At 41.9% G+C, this 27212-nt stretch overlaps 1 protein-coding gene across 9 annotated transcripts in view; it reads left to right on the top strand.

Moving 5' to 3' along the window:
• The first annotated feature begins 8152 nt into the window (after nt 1-8152).
• Nucleotides 8153-27212, top strand: part of Rp1 (RP1 axonemal microtubule associated) — a 378321-nt gene continuing 359261 nt past the window's right edge. For all 9 annotated transcript variants that reach the window (XR_013049004.1, XR_013049005.1, XM_076563965.1 and 6 more), the window contains exon 1: nt 8153-8277. Coding sequence is in view for 7 of the 9 variants with exons in the window: in XM_076563965.1 (XP_076420080.1) it covers nt 8260-8277 (18 nt within the window). In the remaining 2 variants the exon portion in view is untranslated. The remainder of the gene's footprint in view (nt 8278-27212) is intronic.

Here is a 27212-nt window from a genome sequence, read left to right as displayed (position 1 = left end):
AGTTTCTCAACTATGTTCCCTTTCAGAATCACTTTTCTTCCTTTTTCAATTAGCATTCAGAGTTAGTTTGTCCATCCCTCCAAAGCTTTGCTCAAATTTTGATTTGTATTACACCGAGCATATCAACTGAAGAGAATATGGATTTATTAATATTATGGTTTGGGTATAGAGATTCCCCCTGGTCCCCACCTCAAGTCTCAGGTGCTGAAGATTTCAGGAGGTGGGGCCTGGTGGCTCCGTGGTTTGAACTGTTTTGTGAACAGTTTACTAAGGGCAAGCTTAGGGAATATCTAGCCCTTCTGTCTTCTTTCCCCCACCTATCTCTTCTCCTCCTCCCTCCCTTTCCTCCTCCTTCTTATTCCACTTCCCTTTCTATGCTTCCTGTCTGCCATGAGTCAAGTAGCCTGTCTCACATACTTCCACCACTATGACATTCTGGCTCTCTGTGAGGCTAGAATCAACAGAGACACCATTAATGGACTAAAACCTCTGAAATTGTGAATACAGTTAATATTCCTATACTTTAGTTGTTTGTATTGGGTGTACCAAATCTCACTAGTATGCTTAATGATATTTACTCCTCTCATCATAAATTGACCTATCAGTTTATTTCAATTTTAGTTCCTTTCATTAGTTACGTACTTTTCAACATACAAACCCTTTACATTTCGTTAAACTTAAATATGAATAATTAATTTTTAGTGTTACTATGGTTATAATGTTTGTGTGTGCGTGTGTGCATGTATACGTGTGTGTATGTGTGGGAGTGTATGCTCACTTATGTGAGTTAGATCATGAGTGTGTCATGGCATGTATCTGGAGGTTATATTTAGTTTTGGGTTTTGGTTTTCCCCTTCCTCCTTCTGTGAGATAGAGTCTCTCTTTTGTCTTTTACAGCTGCATACACCATGGTAGCAGGCCCAAGGGTTTCTGGGATTCTACTGTTCCCACGTTCATCTTAATACATGAGTACTGGGATTGCAGATGTACACTGCTGTGCTTGGCTTCAAATGCATTCTGGGAATTCAAACTCAGGCTTTCCTGATGTCTGGCAAATGCTTTGCCTGCTGGGTTATCTCTCTAGCTGACCAAGAGAGCAACGAAAACACTACTTGCATAGGGTCTTGGACCCAACCTTGCTATACCAGTGTTCCTTTGTCCAATGTGCAGGAGCACTGGTATACGCATGCCACAAGGTGGCGCTTTCAAAATGGTTTGACTCTGAATGTTTTGGACTCGACTCTGAATGTTTTGGACTCCTATGAAGCACTGGAATTGGGAAGGAAAGGCAGACCCTAGGAGGAAGACCTCAGACATCAGGGTGCTTGCAATATTATGCAAGGTGTAGTCATCACATAAGCAGACCTGCCCTTGGCCCTCTCTTGATTAGCATTGCTGTCACACTCAGCAGGTACACAGATGATACAAAGCCACTAAAAGTAATTGTTGCAATTGGTGTTACTGTAAAAAGTCTAGAAAAGGGCTGATAAAAGTGAATAAGAGGAAATGCACAGGTTTAACTTTGCTGGTGAAGTACATAGAGCATTGGATGGTGGAACAGGACTGGTATGTATCCCAGACAGTGCAACAATAAGCATGACAGTGATGTTTATCGGTGTTCTCTCACAGAGCATGACCAAGGGTGTGTCTGCAGAATGCCAGCTGACAAACTGTGGCTGCTAGTGATGTGAGGAGCTCCAGCCAGTTGCTGTCCACGTTGTCACTAAGCACATTGTTTACATAGTTTCTGTGGTTTTCTGTGCTTTCAGGTACTTGTGGTCAATTACAGTCCAAAAAGACTAAACAGAAGATTCTAGAAATGAACGGCTCAGAAGTTTTAAGTTACATATTGCTCTGAATTGCAAATTTAAATCTATCTTTGCTGCATTATGACACCCCCCCCCCCCCATTCAGCACTTAGGCGTTCTCCCAATCAGATTGACTGTTGCAATATCATGGCACATATGCTCAAATAATCTCTATTTTTTAAATAATGTCCCAAAGTGCAAGAGTGGTGATGATATGGCAATTTTGTTACAAAATATTGTAATTGTGCCATTTTATTGTTATCTTAAATCTCTTGCTGTGACTAATTAATAAATTAAACTTCATCATAGGTATATACAAATAAGAAAAAATTATGGCATATATGGATTTGAAACTGTTCACTGTTTCAGGTCTTCACAGGTCTTCACATGCATCTCCTCCAATTAAGGGGAAACTGCTTGGAAATTGATCAAGCCAAACTTTTCGATGAAGGAAACATGGCGTCAATCTGCAATCTGTCATGAGCTTCTCATTCCAAGGCCTATCTACCTTTGAGCAGGGCTGAATTTCACAGGCTTGTCTTACGTTTGTGCTAAGGTTTCAGTATTGAATACTTAAATGAAATCACAGTAGTGCTACTGTATACTTAGAGCCAGGGTTGTTGATGTTAAGTGCATCCTTCTGGACCAGACTGACCCGGTTTCCTCGTCTGCTGATGGTAACAATCTAAAGGTTTGTCATGTAGATGTCAGACAGTGCACTGAGCCCATACTGTGTTCTGGATTGCAGTACGTGAAGCCTATAAAGAAGCAAGTATCAGTTTATTTCTCATCATCACTCAGGAAGTACAATTGCCATCCCATTTTATAATTGACAGACAGTATGAAATAACTTTCTAGGGCCACACAGTTCCTAAGTTCCACAGTTCCCCCTGGTTGAGAACCACAGATTTTCTGGCTGTAAATTTCAAACAAATGCTTGTCTATTATAGCAGCCTGATATTTCAGGTAATACTAGACAAACAACTTAAACTTTTCTCCTAAAACTTACTTAAAATTTTAATTTACACACACACACAATTGTATATACACATGTGTGTATATTTGTAACAAAACTTGGCTGAAATTTTGCTTGTACACATGTGCATCATGCTGCAGTACTTTTTAAATTTCTTTTCCGCTTTTCAGAGGGAGCTGATTGTGACAGTGAGTTGATTCAAGCTACCCTAACAGAAAAGGACTTCGGAGGCTTGCATAGCAAATAGTTACTTCTGCAGCCCTACGCCACGGAGCAGGAATTAGGTATCTGGCAAGGACTCATTTTTTTTGTCCCATCTCTCAGTGTGTCCTCACATAGCAAAGGATACGAGAGGTTTCTGGGGTCTCCTTTACAAAAATCACTGGTCCTTCAACCCTATGATCAAATCACCTTCCAAATGCCCCATTTCTTAACATTTTCACACTGGGGATCGAGACATGAATCTGTGAATTCTTTTCCCAAAACAATGGCTTGCTGACTTGGTGTCACGGCTCAGGGTGGGCTATGGCTTGAAAAAGGGTATGTGTGGGGCATCCCTTGTCCAAAATGGTTTGGATCAGAAGTGTTCGTTCTTCCTGTGTTTTTTACACACACACACACACACACACACACACACACACACACACACACACACACATAAACAAGCTTAGGGGTTGGGACTCAAGTCTAAATGTGAATTTAATTTGTTTCATATATACCTTACATTCATAGTCTGAGATAATTTTATAAAAAAAATTCTAGTATAGCTGTGTTTGAACTAGAAACCATCACATGAGGTTAGACTGAGGTCAGGCATGTCATTTTCTACCTGTGCCATTAGATTTGGGGGCAATTTGGATTTCAGCTGTTTTGATTAAGGATACTCAACCTATACCAGCAATTTTCATGGATTCTTTAGTTCTAATGTTCTCTGAGTCTCTTAAATAAATACAAACACAAACAGAAGCCTTGGAGCCCAATCCCATTAGTCTGGAACAGAAGATTGGGGGGTAGCTCAGGGGATAAAGAACTTAAGATCTTACCGAGGTCACGTTGTGAACGCTTGAGAGAGTGACTAGGAAGACACTCAGGGTCCACCAGAAATCTTGCCACCTGCTTGAGATGCCGCACTCCACAGAGTAAATGATGGAAGGTGTCCAGAGAAGGCAAAGTGCGAAAGGCCAGCAACTATTTAAGCTGCTAAGAATATTTATTTACACTTAGAAAAAAAGGTCTATGTGCAAATATAGTTAAATAAGTAAACCATGGCAATAGATTGCTAAATTAGTGGAATTAACTTTAGGACCAAATGGATCTTGGCCTGTTTGATAGAATGCTAGCTTCACTAGAGGTTTTAATTTTTTGGTGTCTAGAGTAAAATCTTACAAAGTTGCTGTGAGTGCCATTCCCTCTCAGGAGAGGCTGTGCAAAGCAGGCAGGAAACAGCCCCTCCCAGGGCAAGCAGAGCAGCTCTTAAGCTTGGCTCTTGTTGGCAGGCCTTTTGCCCAGCTTCAAAGGGGTTGGAAGGGTGGTGACAGGCTCCAGCCTTGGAATGCAGACACTTCTCAGTGGAGGGCCAAGCTCAGCCCTGTGGGAAAGCCCCTGGTTCCTGCCCTTCTGAACTGATAGGAAACCCTGGCCTGGTGCTCTCCCTCCCTTCCGGGCCCTGTGAGATGTGAGTCAGGGAAGAGGTAGTGAGACACCAGAGCAGGCCTTCCCAGGGATCCTCCGGACCCCCGAGAACGGCATGTTCCCTGGAAAAGGTGCTACACCAGCAGGTAGACACTGACCACTAAAGAGGCATTTTACTGACACAGTCGCAGCAGGGCTGTGGAGGAAGGAAAGGGGAGAGAGGAGTCCAGCACCTTCCAAAGGTTCAGTTGGGAGATTGGGAGAAAATAGGGCAGTCAAAACAAAGTGGAAAGACTGAAGTCACAAACGGTGGAGAGAAAGGTTGGGTACTTCTGAACAAAGTTTGTTTGTGCCCCACAGCTGGAGCTTGAAAAGAAGCTGTGATGGTTAAAATAAAATCTTAATTTCCACCAGCTGTCACCTGATGCTTTCTCTGGATACTTGGACATTTGGTCATGACGAAGAGTTGAAGTGGCTCTTGGGCTATTGAAAGTGCTATGGTCCTGGATCTAGCTTATACTCATTCATTATCTCAGACTTAGTTTGACTTGTAGAACATAGTTGAGAAGTGTATTTTTAATGGTTCCTTCAGTAAACACAAATATGTTAATGAAGTTCATTTGCTGTTTGCCTGTTTTCACACAGTAGGTGTGTAATAATTCCTAGCCACCCCCTCCCACCCCCTCCCACCCCACCCCTGTACATGACCTTGCATGTGCTGTCTGTCCATCAGGCAGGCATAATACTTAGTCATCCTAGGGCCTTGCGTCCTATGTAATCCATGTGCTACAGTGATCACATAATCTGTGAACAGCACGATCAGGTAATCTATGTGCATGCGTAGCATTACTATGTTAACCCATATGCGTATGCTGTGGGAGAACCTATAAGAGCAGTTTCAAGTAGGCCTATTGCACACTCCCTCTTTACCCTCCCTTAATAAAAACTCTTATAATGGGTTTCATTGTACCTCCTGTTTTCTCTCAAATGGTAAATAGCAATGCAAATAAATAGTAGCTGTGCAATGATAATATTACTGTTTTTCACGTTTGTGACTGAACCTAAGACTTTACACATATGAGAAGTACTCTTCCACTGATTTACTTCCTAACCTCCACAATAGCATTCTTGAATAAAAGGAAAATGCTCAGCTCCTCTGGTCTAGTTCTTCCTCACTTTGAAGGTGGCAAACCTGAGCTCAGTGGGAGGAGAAAGAATTCCAGAAGCAGCATAGCAGCCCCTAGGCTTCTGGCTGGCCAGCCAGCGCTTCCCTCCTGTACCACCCTGCTCTCTCCTGCTTAACTGGTCAAGAAATGGTGCTTCAAGAGGTATAGATTCTTCCAGATACAACTGTGTTTTGTAACTACATTCCAAGGTAATGTTTGAAGGATCTTAGACTCTTGTATGTTCTATTTTTCCAAAAGATATTTTCTAAGTTGAAAATAAAACCAAGCAGAGTATAACATTGTCCTAAGTATTAAAATGAGTAGGAGACTACAAAATAATAGCACCCCCCAAAAAAAATCTGTGTGAAAACATAGGCAAAGGCAAAGGACTTGAAAAGACTTTTTCTCTCAAGACAATATACAAATGGCACTCAGTGATGTCAGAAATGGTTGACATTGTTGATTATTAAAAAAACTGCTTACAGTGAGCTGTCACCTCACACACAGGATGTCTATCATTAAAAACTTCCACATGTTTATAATGTGAGGAAATTGGAATCATTGTACACTACTAGAGGACAGAATATGAAATGGCCCAACAGCTACAGAAAATATTGTAGAGATACCTCAGAAAATGCGAATAGAGATACCATATGCCAGTGGCCTCATGTCTGGGTATAGCTAGGAGCTGAAGTTTTGGATAGTATCATGCATATGTGCAATGTTGCTCACCATAGTCAAGAAGCAAAACAGTGAGGTGTCTACTTGTTAGTTATGTGGAGCAATGTTATTCATTAGGCGGCACTGTTTACCCTGCGAGAAAAGCCACAAGGCAAGACAAAATCCACTATAAGAGTTTATTAGGGGAAAGAGGACAGAGGGGATGTGCTTCAGCCTATTGAAGATTGTGCAGGGAAAGAGGAGGGACGGGTCTGTGATCTGCTTTTTATGGATTCCCCCTGCACATGTGCATATGGGCATAGATTACACGATCACACTATGTGCAAATTACATGACTACCCAGCGCATGGATTATGTAGGATGTAAGGCCCCTGGAATGACTAAGTGTCTTGCCAGTGTATGTGTAGTTATGGGGGAGTGGCTAGAAATTCCAACACTACTGACAGCTGAATGGATGAGACCCCCCTCCATATATGGTATCATGTACACATATATGCATATAATTACACAAGAAAGGAAACTACCATTTAGAACAGTATCATGCACCCAGAGCACACTATGAGGGTGGTAAACCAGGCAGTAAAGGGCAGGTAACCACATGATCCCTTCATGCATGGGTTCTGAAGCAGTCAAGATCATAGGGAGAGAAGACAGCTGCTGAGGATGGGGCAGAGGATGGAGGGATAACGACCAAAGTGTATACTGTTTCATTTTTGTAGGGTGAATAAGTTTCTACATATTTTCTGTGCAAACATAGTGTCTCTAATCGACAATTGTGTGATTAAAAAAAGGAACCTGGAGTGTGGTGCATGTTTGTAATACTAGTTCTTGGGAGATAAAGGCAGGAGGATCAGGAGTTCAAGGCTAGCCTAGGATACATGAGATCTTGTCTCAAAAAAAGTTAAGAGGCTTGGGCGGTGGTGGTGCACGCCTTTAATCCCAGCACTCGGGAGACAGAGGCAGGCGGATCTTCGTGAATTCGAGGCCAGCCTGGGCTACCAAGTGAGTTCCAGGAAAGGCGCAAAGCTACACAGAGAAACCCTGTCTCGAAAAACCAAAAAAAAAAAAAAAAAGTTAAGAGACTATCCCATGTAAGCTATTCGTACAATGATTCTCTCAGTCAAATAAAAAGATACAAGGAATCTTAGGGGGTTGTTGGACATATTTATTATCTTGACTATAATAATGGTTTCATAGGTATAAGTATATCTTGAAATTTATCAAATTGTATGTATCAAATACTAGAAAATCCTTGTATATCAGTTATAACTTAATAAAGCCTTTGAAATAAACAAGAACAAAGAGTCTGAAACCTTGACTCAGGGGTCCAGATGACCAAAATCAATGGGTATATTCATCTCCCACTTGGGCTATCTGCACTGCATGATATCTGCTTTGTGTAGCTCAAATATCTATCTGCTTATACAGTTGTTGGAGTGTAGCTGCAGGGTGAGAGAGCATGCATATTGACAGCCATCTCCCTGCAGATATCTGAGCTGTTAATTCTTGGAAGACAGAAGAAATTGTCTTTCCCCAGGCTCATATTTAAAGAAAATAGGGCACTTGAACCAATTTACTTATTTATGGGCTCATGACCCCACTTCTCGGTATCCAGCTAGATTACAGCACAGTTTCCTAAACATATATTAAAAAATATCAACTTCAAAATGAAGTAAAATGCTTCTTTGATTCCATGCCATGCTATATGACATACCACAAAAGATGGTTAGAAAAAGAACAAAGTGTGTTATTTTGTCTGATATGTAATTTATCTGCTGTAGTTTGAACAATTCTTACTCAGATGGAGAGGGCTGTACTCACTGCCTCATAACAACAGTTGTGTATCCCAACCAGCATCATTCTGTTGCTGTAGGTAACACTGTTGACAATGCAAACACCACCATTGTCTCCACCATCGCAGGCAGGACATGCTCACACAACAAGCTCAGCAGTTGGCTCAGATTCTTCTCTTGATGTAACAAAAGGGTTTCTGCATATGCTTGAGGAATTACAGGTATACTATGTGCTTTATTTCTTCTTGCCTTTTTATTTTTGGAAAGGAATGGTGACTAACCTATAACATTTTATAAATAGGCTTTAGTAAGGGTGGCTATCTGTAAATTCACTTAAATGTACATGTCTGCTGAACCGGTGTAGCAGGTCTACAGAAGGTGACAGAAGCATCAGAGGCCCAGCTGCTGAGCCCTGGTCTCAGGTAGGGAAACAGTAGTACTTATTTCTCCTATGAGGTATCTCAGGTATGGGAAACAATAGTACTTATTTCTCCTGTGAGGTATCTCAAGTATGGGAAATAGCGGTACTTATTTCTCCTATAAGGTATCTCAGGTAGGGAAACAGTAGGGCTTATTTCTCCTATGAGGTATCTCAGGTATGGGAAACAATAGTACTTATTTCTCCTATGAGGTATTTTATCTATGGGAAACAGTAGTACTTATTTCTCTTATGAGGTATTTTTCTACAGATAAGTTTGGAAAAATGTAGTCATGTGGAAAATCATGAGACCTTGACTGGGATCTGGGACATCCTTAGGACCTTATGAAACTACTGGAGAGGAACAAACAGATGTGGTCAGCTCTAGGTTTTCAGTAACCATTGTCATTTATAAATCACAGAGATAAATGTCACGGCAGCCCATGGTGTGGTGGACAGGTTGGATGTGTGGAGGTAGTCTGAAATAGGATGACTATTGGAAGCTTCAGAAGAGCCAGGTGCAAGACGTGAAGTGAATACAGAGAGGATGAAATCTGGGACACATTTAAGAACTCTGCTCCTGATTTAAAGAGAAAGTTTTATATGGCTCTGGGTTTATAATTCGAGTGACATTAATTTCTCATATTGGCACTACAATTTTCAGAACTAATTAATAATAATCAAACCACCAGAGTATTTCAGTGTGCAGCAGTGTGTAGATAAAGAGAAGCATCAGGGCATTACCGATGGGCGTAGATGTGGAGTCAGAGGGCTGTGTGGGCTTGTCCCTCTGTCTGGCATGTGTCTTCCTGAGGTACGGTGAGTGACTGCACTCTCTTAGGAGTAGTGGAGTAGAATGAGATGATCTAAGCGATAAGCTTTAGATTCTTACAAAGTCAAGAGGGAACTATTTCCACTTGAGGTCCTGATTGCTCTGACTATGGACCCAACCATTCATTATACATGCCTCCAGAAGATTGGAGTTGGAAGGAGTATTGGGAAATCCACCAACTCTGCCATAGCCTTTCTGATGTGGAGATAGGCTCAGTCTTTGAGTAGGCACTCAAAAGATTCAGGCTGGAGCCCCTCTGGTACTTGGTTCAGTGATGTGTTTATTATTTATCACCTGTCTCACAATATGAGGAGAATGTCCCTGGTGTCCATGACTTCTCAGTAGGATGCAGCATTTCTCACACATTCAGAAAACCTTCTTTAGGCCATTTACCATATGTAGTGTGTGTAAAAGTTAGCACGTACAATAATTTATCAAGACATAATTGGCATTTTAGTTTGCTAACTATCCACAAGGTCCTGCTAGGCTGCTATTTCCAAACCAGCAAATTAAGAATGATAACAGTGTGGCCAGCTGAGGGTACGTTTAGCCCTGAGTACGTTGTGAGCATTCAGCATAGAAACATATAGATCCTATTTGTTTAATTGACATGGTGAGGTTGTCCAAGCAGGGAGACTCACATGGTTTGTGTCACCCCTGTGGATGATATTCAGCAGCCTCAGGTGGAACTGGTCTCCATATAGGGATTGTAGATGACTGGCTTGCTCTATCTTCCTCCAATCTTTAGAGACAGGAGCTACTTTGCAGGAACCACAACCTCTGGATGCCTACAGAGACTGCTGCTGCTGGAAGCAGTTATACAGCAAAAGTATACAGTGGTGGGCTGTGTCCTTGGGTGAGCTATAGGACCCTGCAGACAGGGTGCCATGCAAGAATAGTCTGTCAATACAGCCCCAGTCCGAAAACTGACTAAATAAAAAAAAATTCCTATAAATTGAGCTTCTTAACAATCCCAAAATTCCTTACATTATTTGGTAAGTTTTCAGTAAATGGCTCAACATTGTCACAAAAATACACCATTCCATACGCTCCCCTTTTTGGTGTAACAGAACTTGACTCATAATATTACACTGTAAACTCAGACTTAGAGCCAACAAAGTGATTGTTTAATTACTTGCCATGGGCACCATAGCAATCAGTATTTAGTTTCTGTTTCTGTTTATTTAGTAGCTTAGATTCATGTAATAGCAACATAACATGAAAGCAAGGTGTCGCCCATAGAGACACTTGCATGGTTGGAGAGTCCTTCAGTGTTGTACAGAGCCACCCTGGGGGATTTAGCAGGCAGTGGTTAGCTGGCCAAGTTCACAGACAGGACACTGCAGATGATCAACAGATTGTCAATTGTGGCTTTTTGGGTGATAAATTAGTGGTGTGCCACCTTTAACATTGGTTTCATTTATCTTGAGTTTATTCACTCAAATAATTGTTTTAACATTTAATCTTTTTTCTTTAGTTAAAAATTTCTTACAGGCATATACTATATACTGAACATATTACCCCTGTACTGACAGCAAAGAATTTTACAAACATTTTAAGTAAATAAAGCCTCAAGCTACATATTAAACAGAAAAATCAATAACAAATATTGCTAGAACAATCTGTAGCACAATGCTTGATTGATTAATCTAAATTTCAATTAATTATAGATCCTGAAAATATCAAATAAATACCATACCATCACATATACAATTACTATACTCAGTGGGAGTACCATGAAATAGAAGTGAAAACAACTATGGCTGGGAACATGGTTTCGAGTTACCCCAAATAGCATATTCCAACATGATTATAGTTCTATGAATTTTAAATGTTACAGGACAAAAGAAAGTCATAAATCAAGGCACTTTTCAAATATATTGGTGGAAACACCAGGTAGGTGGGCTACAGAAAATGGGGAGTCACTGGTATAGACTACAGGTGCTATCTGATGACAGGCTTGGACTATGGGTTGGTGAAAACCAGTGGTGGGTGACTTCCGGAAGGTTTGCCTGATGGTCTACAGGGTGTGAGGCCAGACACAGAGATGGGTAATGAATAGCTGGTTATAAAGAGGGCTACAGATAACTCAAGACAATCTACTCTGCATTGGCACATTCTAACTCTCCACAATCATGTTCTAATCAGTCAATCAGTCTTGTAGGAACTTCAGCATAGATGTGATTTTTGTTTTTTACTAGCATTTTAGTTCACAATCATTACAGTCATTGTGAAGTTCTCCCCATGCCAGATTCAGGAGTTTTCACATTACTCAAATGATCAGCACTCAATTTTATTTTATATTGTTTACATATATATATGTGTATATATATATATATTCATTTTACATACCAACCTCAGGCCCCCACTCCCTCCTGACTTCCCATCCACTCCTCAGAGAGGATAAGGCCTCCCATGGAACATCAAGTTGAGGCAGGACCAAGCTCCTTCCCCTGCATCAAGGCTGAGCAAGGTATCCCTCCATAGGGAATGGACTCCAAAAAGCCAGCTCATGCACTAGGGGTAAATCCACTGCCCGGGGCTCTATTAACTGCCCAAGTCACACAACTGTCACCCACACTCACAGGGCCTAGTTCGGTCCCATGCAGGTTCCCCAGCTGTCAATCCAGAGTCCATGAACTCCCACTAGCTCAGGTCAGCTGTCTCTGTGGGTTTCCCCATCATGATCCTGACCGCCCCCCTCCCCCTTGTTCCTATAATTTCTCCTCTCTTTCTTCAACTGGACTCCAGGAGCTCTGCCCAGTGCTTAGCTGTGGGTCTCTGGATCTGCTTCCATCAGTTACTGCATGAAGGTCCTATGACAATAATTACGGAAGTCATCAATGTGGTTAGAGGGGAAGGCCATTTCAGGCACCCTCTCCATTATTGCTTGGAGTCTTAGCTGGGGTCATCCTTGTGGGTTCCTGGGAATTTCCCTAGTACCAGGTTTCTCCCTCACCTCAAAATGGCTCCTTCTATCAAGATATCTCTTTCTTGCTCTCCCTTTCTGTCCCTTCCCCAACTAGGACCCCCCCCCCATTCAGTTTACCTAGGAGATCTTATCTTTTTCCCCTTCCTAGGGCAATCCATCCATGTCTCTCTTAGGATCCTCCTTATTACCTAGCTTCTCTGGGGTTGTGGTTTGTAGCCTGGTTACCCTTTGCTTTACATTTAATATCCACTTATGAGTGAGGATATACAGTGTTTGTCTTTCTGAGTTTGGGTTACTTCACTCAGGATGGTTTTTACTAGTTCCATCCATTTGCCTGCAAATTCCATGATGCCGTTTTTTTTTTTTTAACAGCTGAGTAATACTCCATTGTGTAAATGTACCACATTTTCTTGTCCATTCCTCTGTAGAGGGACATCTAGGCTGTTTCCAGGTTCTGACTATATGAATAATGCTGCTATGAACATAGTAGAACAAGTATCCTTGTGGTAAGATTGAGCATCCTTTGGGCATATGCCCAAGAGTGGCATTGCTGGTCCTTGAAGTAGATGGATTCCCAATTTTCTGAGGAATAGCTATAGTGATTTCCAAAGTGGCTGTATAAGTTTGTACCCTCACCAACAGTGGAGGACTGTTCCCCTTTGCTTCACATCTTTTCCAACATAAGCTGTTATCAGTGTTTTTGATCTTAGCCATTCTGACAGGTATAAGATGGTATCTCAGAGTCATTTTGATATGCATTATCCTGATGGCTAAGGATGTTGAACAATTCCTTAAATGTCTTTCAGCCATTTGTGATTCTTCTGTTGAGAATTCTCAGTTTAGATCAGTTCTCCATTTTTTAATTGGATTATTTGGTATTTTGATGTCTAGTTTCTTGAGTTCTTTATATATTTTGGAGATCAGCCCTCTGTAAGATGTGGGGTTGGTGAAGATCTTTTCCCATTCTGTAGGCTGTCATTTTGTCTTATTGACCATGTCCTTTGCCTTACAAAAGCTTCTCAGTTTCAGGAGGTCCTATTTATTGATTGTTGCTCTCAGTGTCTACTGGTGTTATATTTAGGAAGTGGTCTCCTGTGCCAATGTGTTCAAGGCTACTTCCCACTTCCTTTTCTATCAGGTTCAGTGTAACTGGATTTAGGTTGAAGTCTTTGATCCACTTGGACTTGAGTTTTATGCATGGTGATAGATATGGATCTATTTGCATTCTTTTACATATCAACATCCAGTTATGCCAGCACCATTTGTTAAAGTTGCTTTCTTTTTTCCATTGTACAATTTTGGCTTCTTTGTCAAAAACAAGGTGTTCATAGGTGTGTGACTTAATTAAGGTCTTTAATTTGATTCCATTGATTCACATGTCTGTTTTTGTGTCAATACCAAGCTGGTTTTATTACTATAACTATAGTAGAGCATGAAGTCAGGGATGGTGATGCCTCCTGAAGTTGCTTTATTGTACAGGATTGTTTTGGCTATCCTGGGTTTTTTTGTTTTTCCATATGAAGTTGAGTATTGTTTTTTTCAAGGTCTGTGAAGAATTGTGTTGAGATTTTGATGGGGATTTCATTGAATTTGTAGACTGCTTTTGGTAAGATTGCTATTTTTATTATGTTGATCCTGCCCATTCAAGAGCATGGGAGATCTTTGCTTTTTCTGATATCTTTTTGAATTTCTTTATAGACTTAAAGTTCTTATCATACAGGTCTTTCACTTGCTTGGTTAGAGTTACCCCAAGATATTTTATGTTATTTGTGGCTATTGTAAAGGGTGATGTTTCCCTGATTTCTTTCTCAGCCTGCTTATTATTTGTATATAAGAAGGTTACTGATTTTTTTTTCAAGTTTTATTTATTTATTATGTATACAGCATGTATGACCAGAAGAGGGCACCAGATCTTATTACAGATGGTTGTGAGCCATCATGTGGTTACTGGGAATTGAACTCAGGACCTCTGGAAGAGCAGTTGGTGCTCCCAACCTCTAAGCCATTTCTCCAGCCCCAGTTACTGATTTTTTTTGAGTAAATCTTGTATCCTACCACATTAATGAAGGTGTTTATCAGCTGTAGGGGTTCCCTGGTAGAATTTTTGGGGTCACTTACTTATACTACCATATCATCTGCAAATAGTGAAAGTTTGATTTCTTTCTTCCCAATTTGTATTCCCGTGATCTCTTTTTGTTATCTTATTGCTCTAGCTAGAACTTTGAGTATTATATTGAATAGATATGGGGAGAGTGGACAGCCTTGTTTTGTTTCTGATTTTAGTGGAACCACTTTTGAATTTCTCTGTTTAGTTTGATGTTGGCTGTTGCCTTGCTATATATTGCTTTTATTATGTTTAGGTATGTCCCTTATATCCTTCATCTCTCCAAGACCTTTATCATGAAGAGGTGTTGGATTTTGTGCAAGATTTTTTCAGCATCTAATGAGATTATCATGTGGGTTTTTTTTTTCAGTTTGTTTATATGCTGGATTACTTTTACAGATTTTTGTTCTCTCTGGGATAAAGTATACTTGATCATGGTGGATGGTTTTCTTGATGTATTCTTGGATTCAGTTTGCCTCTATTTTATTGAGTATTTTCGCATCAATGTTCATGAGAGATTGGTCTGTAATTCTCTTTCTTTGTTGGGTTTGTGTGGTTTGGGTATCAGGGTAACTGCAGACTCGTAAAAAGAGTTTGGCATTGTTCCTTCTGTTTCTATTGTGTGGAACAATTTGAGGAGTATTGGTGTTAGTTCTTTGAAATTCTGGTAGAACTCTTCACTGAAACCATCTGGTCCTGGGCTTTTTTTGGTTGGGAGACTTTTAATGACTGCTTCTATTTCCTTGGGGGCTATAGGTCTATTTAAATTGTTTATCTGGTCTTGATTTAATTTTGGTAAGTGGTACTTATGCAGAAAATTGTTAATTTCTTTCAGATTTTCCAATTTTGTGGAGTATAGGTATTCAAAGTATGACCTAATGATTCTCTGGATTTCCTCGTTGTCTGTTGTTATGTTCCCCCTTTTCATTTCTGATTTTGTTAATTTGAATACTTTCTCTCTGCCTTTTGGTTAGTTTAGATAAGAGCTTGTCTATTTTGTTGATTTTTCTCAAAAAACCAACTACTTGTTTCATTGACTCTTTGCATTGCTTTCTTTGCTTCTATTTTATTGATTTCAGCCCTCAATTTGATTATTTCCTGGTGTCTACTCCTCCTGGGTGACTTTGCTTCTTTTTGTTCTCAAGCTTTCAGATGTGCTGTTAAGTTGCTGGTATGAGACTTCTCCACATTCTTTATGTAGGCACTTAGTGCTAGGAACTTTCCTCTTAGCACTGCTATCATAGTGTCCCATAAGTTTGAGTATGTTGTGCATTCATTTTCATTGAATCCTAGGAAGTCTTTGCTTTCTTTCTTTATTTCTTCCTTGACCCGGTGGTGATTCAGCTGCACGTTGTTCAGTTTTCATGAGACTGGAGGCTTTTTGTAATTTGTGTTGCTGTTGAATTCTAACTTTAAGCCACGATAATCTGAGAAGATACAGGGGGTTGTTCCACTTTTTTTTTGTATCCATTAAGATTTTCTTTGTGACTGAGTATGTGGTCAGTTTTAGGGAAGGTTCCATGAGGTACTGAGAAGAAGGTACATTCTTTTGTGTTTGGTTGAAATGTTCTATACATGTGTGTTAAGTCCATTTGAGTCATAACATCTGCTAGTTTCCTTATTTCTCTGTTAAGTTTATGTCTGACAGACCTGTCTGTTGGTGAAAGTGGTGTATTGAAGTCTCCCACTATTAGTGTGTGGGGTTTGATTTACATTTAAGTAATGTTTCTTTTACATATGTGAGTGCCCTTGTGTTTGGGGCATATATGTTCAGAATTGAGACTTCCTCTTGATGGATTTTTCCTGTGATGAATATGAAATGTCCTTCTCTATCTCTTTTGATTAATTTTAGTTTGAAGTCTATTTTGTTCGATATTAGGATAGCTATACCAACTTGTTTCTTAGGTCCATTTGATTGGAAAATCTTTTCCTAACCCTTTACTCTCAGGTAATGCCTGTCTTTGAAGTCGAGGTACATTTCTTGTGTGCAATAGAAGGGTAAATCTTAGATTTGGTCTTTCCATGGCTTCTCAGATTTCCTGGATGTTTTGTTTTAAGAGTTTGTTAGATTTGATATTTTCTTTGACTGGTGAATCTATTTCCTCTATCCTATCTTCAATGCCTGAGATTTTTTTCTTCTATCTCTTGCATTTTGTTGGTTATGCTTGTATCTGTAGTTCCTGTTCATTTACCCCAATTTTCCATTTCCAGAATTCTCTCGATTTATGTTTTCTTTATTGCCTCTATATCAATTTTTCAGTCTTGAACTGTTTCTTTCACCTATTTGATTGTTTGATTTTTTTAGCTTTCTTTGAGGGATTTATTGATTTCTTCCAATTTTTTGTTTGTCTTTTTCTCCATTTCTTTAAGAAAATTTTTCATTTCCTCTTTAAGGGCCTCTATCATCTTCATAAAGTTATTTTTAAGGTCTTTTTCCTCTGCTTCATCTGCATTGGAATGTTTAGGTCTTGCTGTCGTGAAACCACCAGTTTCTGGTGGTGCCATATTGCTCTTTATGTTGTTGAATGTATTCTTACACTGCCGCCTACCCATCTGGGTTGGGGTAATTATAGGTACATGTGTTGATTCTTCCTCCAATTGGTGCAGGTAGAGCCTGTGCCTCTGGGGACCTCCGATGCCCCTGGGGATGGTGGTACAAAGGCATGGAGATTTGACTGCTGCCCAGTTGCTGGGTCTGGGATGGGTGGGGAAGGGTGCAGAATGTGCCCTGGGACTTGGAGCCTAAAGAGCTGGACTTCCAGCCAGGAGATCAGCCACTCGGTTCTTCTTACAACTGGTGTAAGTGGGGGCTGTGCCTCCAGGGAGCTTTGGTGCCTCTGGTGGTGGTAGCAGATTCCTGGTCACAGGAGACCTGCCTGCTGCCTGGCTGCTGGGGCTGTGATTCAATTTTATATATTTTTTTTTAAATACAGAGTATATATATATATATACACTCTAGGCTTGCCTGCAGTTCATGATCCTCCTGTTTCAGCCTTTTAAGTGTCAGGAGTACAGTATTTGCCATAATACCTGCCTTAAACTTCTTCCTGTAGTTGTACTCATACATATGCAAAAATAGTGAAGACATCTGAAAATATTTAAAATTTCCAGGAAGATCAGAGGACCCAGCCTTGAAGATGTGATAACATTCACCTATGACAGAGAATGTGGTCTCTGGAAAAAAATGAAAAGAAACATATCAGGAATACACACTTAGTCTGGCATGCTACAGAGAACACCCCCCTAAGCCCGGGGTGTACCCAATCCTGTGTGGAATGTCCGTAAGTGTATAGAACTTGAGCCAGCAGGGATGAGATGGACTTGGCAAGAACTGAGAGTGCAAAATTGCTGACTGTGCTTACACTTCCCCATGAGACTCATTTGCAGGGAACCCACCTCTTCAGGAAGAAAGGTACACACGCAGCAAGGGCCAGGACTCACAGGTGGCACAGAATTTCTGTGGGTTTTGCACTCAGAGCTATGATCTCGGAAGGGTGCTTCCGAGATCCATTCCTTGAAGGTCAAGAAAGTCTGAGGCACATGAAGGAGACAGGTCCATCAGGGAGCTGAAACTTTGGCTGTCCTGGTGCTTCAAGCAGCCAGTTAGCCCGTAGGCTTCTGGCACTATCAGGATTGCCATGCATTTCCTCTCAGAGACACTGATTAGTTACTTTACTATTGCTGTGATAAAATGCCACAACCAAGGCAATTTATAGAAAAAAAGAGTTCGTGGTTCCAAAGGGTGAGAATCCATGATGAGGCAGAAGGAGCAGGACAGGGTGGAGGGGTCGTGGGGGAAGGGGGATTGGGGGTATGGGAACTCTCACATCTTGAACTACAGGCAAGAATCAGAGAGCAAACTTGGAATGAAGTGAGGCTCTAAAACCTCAAAGCTGTTTCCTAGTGACCTACTTCCTTCATCAAGGCTGTATCTCCTAGACCTCCCCAAATAGTACCAGCAATTGGGAAAAGGTGTTTAAATGCACAACACCCACCAAAAGCACATGTACCATGTTCCCGATTATTTTCCAGTTCGTGTTAAGATCTGTGATCTGCTGGAGCCTGTGAAGGAGCTGGTCCTGCAAAACCAAAGCTGCAGGATTTCCACAACACAGCCAACAGCAGGATAACCAAAAGGTGTTCCAGTGGGGGCCCCATATGGACAGTAGCAGAAACCGGATCTTGAACTAGACCGATGGCTCTTTGCAATGAACACCTGCAAATAGATATATGGACAAAAGGAGTTTACTGCATGGCTCACTATGTCACACTTCAGCATGTGATGACAAGATTTTTCCCTTTTATTTCTTTTCTTTTTTCTTAAATTTTATTTTGGGGGTGGTTGGGTGGTGGCTGCAAGGGCAGAGGGCAGAGGGCAGATACGCAGGGACAGGGAATGAATGGGATCAAAATGCATGATGTGAAAGACACAAAGAATAAATGAAAAGAAAGCTAAAAAGAAGAGGGTCCTTTGTGCTAAGAGCTGTGAGGGTAGTCTGCCCCCTGCCTTCCGTAGCTACAACTGCTTTGCTGGACATTTGTGGCTTTCTGTGGTTTTTAGGAGCATGGCTCTGTCTTCTGTCACCTGCTGTTCCCCCAGAGTGCGGTCTGTGATCAAATTTTCCCTCATTGAGTTGCGGTCATATTGATTAGGAGCTCACCCTGCTCCGGTGTGGCTTCACCTTGGCTAATTATAACCGTAACAAGCATATTTCAAATGCAGCATGTCCGGAGGGACTAGGGTTTGGCCATCAGCATATGATGTTGACTGGGCTGGCTTCTGGGACAGGAATGAGGTTGTTGGTGGCAGTTGGTGGCCATTCTTATTCCAATGCTCTCTATCCGACTCTATCAGTACTCCCGGTAAAGAAGAAGATGGGATACTTGAGTTGTGTCTCACAAGGTTGAGCTTCCCTGATCTATTTTTTTTTTTTTATTTACCCCCTTTCAGGTAGTGTGATAGTTTCACAAATTGTGTTTGTGTCTTTTTTATTTTATTTTATAATTTAATTTAATTTTACATATCAGCCATGGATTCCCTTGTTCTCCCCCCTCATCCCCCCCACCCCACCTTCCCCCCAGCCCACCCTCCATTCCCATCTCCTCCAGGGCAACGACTCCCCTGGGAATTGAGTTCAACCTGGTAGATTTAGTCCAGTCAGATCCAGTCCCCTCCTCCCAGGCTAAGCCAAGTGTCCCTGTATAAGTCCCAGGTTTCAAACAGCCAGCTCATACACTGAGTACAGGACCTGGTCCCACTGCCTGGATGCCTCCCAAACAGATCAAGCTAATCAACTGTCTCACTTATCCAGATGGCCTGATCCAGTTGGGGGCTCCTCAGCTATTGGTTCATAGTTCATGTGTTTCCATTCATTTGGCTATTTGTCCCTGTGCTTTTTCCAATTTTGGTCTCAACAATTCTGGCTCATACAAACCCCCCTCTTTCTTGCCAATTGGACTCCTGGGGCTCCACCTGGGGCCTGGCCATGGATCTCTGAACCCAGACTCAGAAAGACAAACATGGTATGTACTCACTCATAGGTGGATACGAGATGTAAAACAAAGATGACTAGACTGCTACTTACAACTCCAGGGAGGCTACTTAGAAAACAGGAACCCAAGAAAGACACAGGGATCGCCCAATGACAGAGAAATGGATGAGATCTACATGAACAACATGGACGTGAGTAGGGGTAATGAAGGGCAAGGGTTGAGGGAAAGAGAGCTTAGGGGAGCAGGAGATCCCAGCTGGATCAAGAACAGAGAGGGAGAACAAGGAATAAAAGACCATGATAAATGAAGACCACATGAGAATAGGAAGAAGCAAAGTGCTAGAGAGGTCCACAGAAATCCACAAAGATACCTCCACATAGACTATTGGCAACGGTCGAGAGAAAGCCCAAACTGACCTACCCTGGTGATAGGATGGCCAAACACCCTAACTGTCATGCTAGAAACCTCATCCAATGACTGAGGGAACAGGATGCAGAGATCCATTCCCTGATCTATTCTAAGATAGGGTATAAATCTACAGATAAGTCCACGTGTAGACATCTTCCACATCACTGCAGGGGAAGGTGTTCAGGGTTATGATACTCTATTATCTCCTCTCCCAAACCATCTCCCTCCTCAGAGGTTGATTTTTCCTCATCTGATTTATCAGAATTCTTTTCTGAGTTGCTTTCCTTAGGGTCCCTTATTAAAGGGTTAGTGTTCCTTCTTTTTTCAGAGTGAGGTTATAGTGAGGGAGTTTCCTCATGGGGAGGAAGTGGGGTGAGGGAAAGATGAAACAGGTCGTCCCCGTTCTGGTTGGTGCCTAAGTTCTTGATCACTAGCTAAAGCTTGTCTGAGTACATTCCAAATGGAGAAAGCTGTTAGGGGCATGCCCACTCCTCCATTCCTAGTACACCAATTTTTAATATCCATCCCCACTGCATCCCATGTTTCTACATCTAGGGGTCCCACGGTTTAAAACAGGGACTGACCGACTATACAAACCTAAGGAATTCATTAAGTTGGCTAGAATCCTGACTTCAATCCTTTTCTTAAGTGTATGTGATAATTTCAACGAATAACTGCTTCTCCCTAGATTCCGTTTGACCCATCTCCAGGGGAAAAGACTACGAGGAAAGGCCTTCAGGAAAGTTCGGGCAGGTACTAACTATTCGCCTTCTTTACCCAGTGCTCCCTACCGAGGGATCTGCAGAATCCGCCAGTGAGGACTATCTGAAGCTGACCTTTAGAGAGTCTCCCCCTCGAACACTCGCAGTTGGGGCTTTACCTCCATGGAAATTGCCCCTTCTCCCCTGGGTAATTTCCTGATTATCTTTTTGCTGGGCCCCGTATTTGGCGCCAGATATCACTCCGAGAAACCAGCTCCCAGTCTGTTCCAGGGTAGCTAAAAGAAGACCTCAGAGTAGTGCGGGCTTAGGAAAAGGTCTTAGGAAAAAAGGACAGGTCCACACGCTCAGAAGATAACTTTATTACTGCATCTCCTAAAAAATTTCTCTCACAGGAAAACTCTAGCCAATATAAGAGCTGCTTATTGAAGGCCATTTTACATTTCTTAAGTAAACAGAAGAGACAGAGCCATTTTATAAACACAAAAGAAAATCACGAGGTTTTACCCTCAGGTTTGAAAAAGCCTTGCTGATCGTAGCCTGGGCAAAGGTTGGGAGTCAGCTAGATTCCCTGGTGTATGGTCTATGAAGCAGGCAGAGAGCCACGTAGCAGGACAATCCTGCATAAACAGTTACCTGGACCTTGAATTTATAACCTAAAGATGAGGTTAGGAACACGTGCAGAAGGTCAGCTATGGAGACCGTGAGTTATGTCTTTGTCGTCCATTAGGCTTTTTCTGTCAGCAAAAACCTGGCACTGATGCTGTTTCACATCCAACTTCGCTAAACTCCTGGGAACTTGTCCTTAAGCACTTCGTCTCCAGGGCAACTAGTTTTATTTTGAATTTCCTAAGGTCTTTAGCTAAAGGCCTGGTTGTGAAAGTATATTTTATTCATCAAAATTGTACAGAATAAGAAAAAATCTTCTTTCTGACCAGTTGCTGACAACTGTGCCCAAAGGGTATAAAACACGCCACCAAAGGGCTGTGGAAAGGACCCCACAGCGGTTCTTTCTCAGGAGGAAAGGCAGCGGCACGCGAGAAAGTCACAGACAGAAAACAGCCGGTATCCACGGGCAGCCACCCCACGGACCTGGCCCAGTGAAGCCACCCCATGGATTATGTTTAATGGTTCTCCTCCATGGACCTTGCGTAGTGGGGCTACCCCAGGAACTTCCCCACAGACTGTACCTAGTGGGGCCACCCCGTAGTTTTTGTTTAACGGGGACCCTCCGTGGCCTTTGCTTAGTGGAGCTCCCTGACACAGAGTTACTCATTTGGTAGGTCAATCTGTAGAACACTGGTTGTCATCTGCTGTATGGACTGCAGCAGCACATCACTCAAAAGCCACGTGCTCTCCTGGTTCTAGCCCTGAAGGGAGTTAATAACCCCACCAGGCAGCCTCCACCTCCACGTTTCTCTCTTCAGTGGCTGGAGTCATGAGCCACTCAGGTGCAGCTTGAATATTACTGTTTCTTCTAGGACAGCTATGGTTGGTTAATTATTTTTCCCTAGTATGAGCTGTGGTTTTAGAAGGTATCCCTTAGCTGAGCTCAGAGGCACTTTTGATTTAGTGGCAGGGATAGAACCCAAAGTGTGGCACTTGCAGTAGAAATCACTAAAAGGTAGGATGGTTCCCAGGGACTGAAGTGTGTGGTGGAAATCAGCTGATGTTAGCAGTGGGGTGAACCCTCAGGGCTTAACTATGGGTTCTGGTGCCTGTTCTATGAAGACAGAGCAATATGCAAGCTCTGGCAGCTCTGGCAGCAGGCAGGGCTCACTCTCAGAGCTGGATATTCCCTAATTTTCCTACAGTTCATTTGGATGCTGAAGTTTCTGAGTCTCAATTTTACTTTTGCCTCTTGGTTTTGATTTTATTTTTATCGTGTGTGTGTGTGTGTGTGTGTGTGTGTGTGTGTGTGTGTGTGTGTGTGTGTGTTGGATCTCCTGGAACTGTTAGTTGTGTGGGTTCTTTGGAAGGGCCTATCTTTACCACTGAGTCATCTCTCCGGCCCTAGACTTTCGCTTCTTTAAAGAAAACCTTGAAAGGCCAGATGCCTGCTGGGTTCTTGCCAGTCTCTGCCTTCCTTACAGAATGAACTGCATTACTAGTGAGCTAAGATGTTCAGACAGACAGAGGGAGGACATGAGGGTCATCGAGAACGTTGACAGGATTTAGCATCACCAAGGAGACACACATCCAGGCACATCTGTGAGGGACTTCCCAGCCAGGGCTGACTGAGGCAGGAAGAGCCACCTGCAGTGGAGCATGGGTGGAGTCCCAGACTCAGGACAGAAGGTGAGTGGAGTGCTGGCATCCATCACTCTCTGCTTCCCTGGCTGGGCACAAGGTGACCAGCTCCTTCCCAGGCCGGCCACCATGGCTCCTTTGCTGTGGTGGATATCACCTTCAAGACTTAAACAAAACAAACGGTTCCTTAAGTTGCTTTTGCCAGGTTCAGTCACAGCCACACAAAAAGTTAATAATACAAATGCCCACATCTGGTAAATGCAGGGGTCCTGTCACAGAGCTTTAGGAAAAGGGCAACTTAATGTGACCATCAATATCTGAGACTTTAAAGAGTCTCAAATGTAATTATCTTTTAAAAACTCTTTATGTTGAAAAATATTTATTTTGTATATGTATGTGTGTGCTCACACACATGCCACAGTATATGTGGAGATCAGAGGAAAACCTACAGGAGTCTTTTCTCTCTCTTATATGTGGGTCCTAGAAATTGTTAGGTTGTCGTGTCTAGGGGCTCATCTACCTCGGTGTCAGCTGTGGTATGGATCCCTCCCAAGGTTGAGACCAGATGAGTCACTCCTACGTGTCAAGAGGTGGCATATTTGCATTCTCTCAGCCTCTGTGCTCTCATCTTGGGAGTTCTTTGGCTTGTGACATCAAGTTCCCATCTTCATATGGCTTTCTCCCAGGGGGTATGTCCAAATTTTCCCTTCTTATAAGAGTACCAAATGTGGGATTAGGCACTAGCCACCCTAATGGCTTCACCTACTTGATCAGTTAATGACAATCATTTTTCAGATAAGGTCATACTGACAGACACTCAGGGTTGGGACTTCCACCTTTTTGGAAGCTATGTTCACAATATTTGTAAGTGTAGCCCAAGCTGGCCTCGAACTCAGATACTCCTGCCTCTGCCTCTTCAGCATATCCTACCGACTGGCACCACCAGAGCTGGCCATAATATTTAATTTATATCTCCAGTTGAAAGATGTTTTGGGATATTTGTATACTGTATGAAAATATATACTGTATGAAAATGTATTGCTGTGATTGTGTAATAAAAAGCTGAATGGCCAGTAGCTAGGCAGGAGGTATAGGTGGTAGTTCCAGGCAGAGAGAGAAGTTGGAGATAAATCTAGGTATGCATGAAATGCCAATGGGACGTGGAGGGAGTCAGACATACAGAATGAAAGAAAGGTAAAAAGCCATGATGCAAGACATATATTAATATAAATGGGTTCATTTAAATTATAAGAGCTAGTTGGGAACAAGTTTAAGCTAAGGTCAAGCTTTCATTAATAAGAAGTTTGTGTGTCATTATTTGGGAGCTGATTGATGGGATAGAGAAAGACTCTTTACAGGAAGATGGTTGTACTAATCCACCATCTATAAAATATAGTATTGTGCTATTGTCCCAGGCATAGTCTTTATTTATTTATTTTTTTACTTTGTAAACATGAATTAGGAAACAGAGGGAGAGCCTAGTTCTAAGTGAAGAGGGAATCTTCTTGGATGTTTGAGCTTGTTGACTAAATTTGGAAAACTGTGTTCTAGGGGTTTTGACTGACTTAGGATAGACCCTTTTGGCTACCTGTCTCAGTGACAGCGACTGTTCTTTGTCAAGGATCAATAACCCATTAATGGGGGAAAATCACTTTGTCAACACTTTAAGTCACCCAGTCTTTGAAATTAGATTTTGAAGTTTTCTAAACATTAGCTGTGTGGCCCTAGACATCTCACCTAACTGCCTGGATTTCAATGTACTGTTGGTGACATTCTGGCACTGGATTAGGCAGCCTAGATCTAACTCCTGTTTTGGATGGAACTTTAAAAAATTATATTGTTCCTAGAGTACTGAAGGATGAAAGTCCTCTAAGGAACTGGCCTCTGCAGGTAGAAAAAGAAATCAGTTGTGCTGTGTTACTGGGAGATGGGTCTATCAATAGCCCAGGAGAGACTTGGCTCTTGCCTCAGTCTAGCTTTGATTTTTGAGATAAGGTCGCATTATGTACCTCAGGCTGGGCAGGAACTCCTGGCCCCCAGTTCTCTGCTTCCTCAGAGCTGGGTTACCAGTGTGCATTATCACATTCAGATCTCTATATACTTTTGTGTACTCAATATCTATCACTTGCAAGAGAGGGCCAACACATAAGGCACTCACTTCTGTCAACAGCGACAGTCCTGGCTTACCAGGTGGTCACACGCAGTGGGCTGGCAGTGTCAGAATGTATGTTACTTCAATATGCTGTTTCATCTTCAAAATAACTATTTTTCTAGCTAAAAAATTAGTGTGTGTGTGTGTGTGTGTGTGTGTGTGTGTGTGTGTGTGTGTATACTGTGGCGTGTGTATGGAGGGGAGAGGACAACTTGTGAGATCCGGTTCTTTCCTTTCACCTGGGGATCAAACTCAAGTCATCAGGCTTGGTGGCAGAGGACTTTACCAACTGAGCCATCTCTCTGGCCCAATAACTAATTTTTGTGAAGAATTATTTCTTTTCTTGTACCACTAGTTATGGAAACTTGAACTTGTACATACTAGGCAAACATTCTACCTCTGAGCTATAAACTCAGCCCTGGAAAGTTATTTCTGTTTCTAATACTATGTTGAAGAATCAAATAAGTATTACTTGCTTGTTTCTTGGACAATGGAGCCTTCTGGGTGTAATACTAATTTGATAATCTTGGCATTAAAAACCCCTACTAGTAATAGAATCTTGAATCTAAACAGAGATTTTTGGACATCCTCTCCCTCTTTTTCATTACTTTGTTACAATGCTTGCTGTAACATAATGCTGGTTCTTTTTTTTTTCTTTTTTCTTTTTCTTTTGGTCATAAAACTGTTGCCCTTGATTAGGAGAATGAAATGAAGTAGACCAGATGTCTCATCCTCATTTAGTTCAATCAGTCATCACCTTCTTTTTGTCCAAGAAGAATGAGGCAGAGAAGCTCCAGGGAGACCTGGACTTTACTTTCCATTTGGTCTTTCCAAAGCAAAAGAGCTGAGATGTCCCTATCTGCTGCACTGGCTCTCCTGTGTGGACTTAACCTTTAAGGAGGTGGGAATCATCACTGTGAAGAAAAAGGGAAGCAAACCTGCAACTGTCAGTGTTCTGTCTTTAATATTGAGGTAATGCCCACAGACCCCAATAAAATAATCACACACCCCCAAGCCTTTAGAGAAAGAGGGCTGCAGAGTAACTTAGTTCTGGGGTGACTTGTGAGAAGCAGACTTCCACAGACCTGCTCTCAGTACAGCAGTCTTGCCTTAATTCAAGGTTACATAAGAAATGTTTTCAGAATTTGGTTTTTGAAAAAACATGTCACACTCAACAAGGTCTAGGAGGCTGAGTCGATTTTCAGTAATGTACAATAAGGTCAGACATCACAATAGGTAGCCAGCTGTGAGAACCAGATACACACAAAGTCTTTGTAGTGATACTTATTGCAAGGTCATCATGAGTCTAGGCAGGACTAAGGCTGGTGGGGCTAATGGAGACTTTTGACCTAAGCCCTGCAGGGTGTGCGTTGATGAGGGAACCAGTGCCTTGAACCGTTTTTGGTCCTTTCAGTTTGTGTCAATGTTTTAGATATCTACTGTTCCAGAAGAAACTACTCCAGAGATGAGTTCAGATTTAACCATTTAAAACAGAGGCTTGTTATTTCTGCCTAGTTGTGTAGTCTGGGCTGACTCCGGTAGGAATGAAAAATAATGTGTTCCACCACCCAGTTTGCTGTTGGAGCCCCAGTGTAACCATCACCCCCAAAAGCTTCCTTATCCAGGGCCCTCTTAGAGGAGGTTTCCACAAGTCATGCTGTAACTTCTACTGAAGTCAAATACAGAACTTGTGCAAAACCAGTGTCTTAGGGGTTTATTGCTCCAAAGAGACATCATGACCATGGCAACTCTTATAAAGGAAAACTAACCGGGGCTGGCTCACACTTTCAGAGATTTGCTCATTATGAGAAACAAGGCAGTATGCAAGCCAACATGGTGCTGGAGAAG

Source organism: Peromyscus maniculatus, chromosome 2 (genome assembly GCF_049852395.1).
Source record: "Peromyscus maniculatus bairdii isolate BWxNUB_F1_BW_parent chromosome 2, HU_Pman_BW_mat_3.1, whole genome shotgun sequence".
Classification (NCBI taxonomy): domain Eukaryota; kingdom Metazoa; phylum Chordata; class Mammalia; order Rodentia; family Cricetidae; genus Peromyscus; species Peromyscus maniculatus.
The sequence above is the reverse complement of the archived record's forward strand: the minus strand, read 5'-3'. Positions and strand labels throughout refer to the sequence as shown.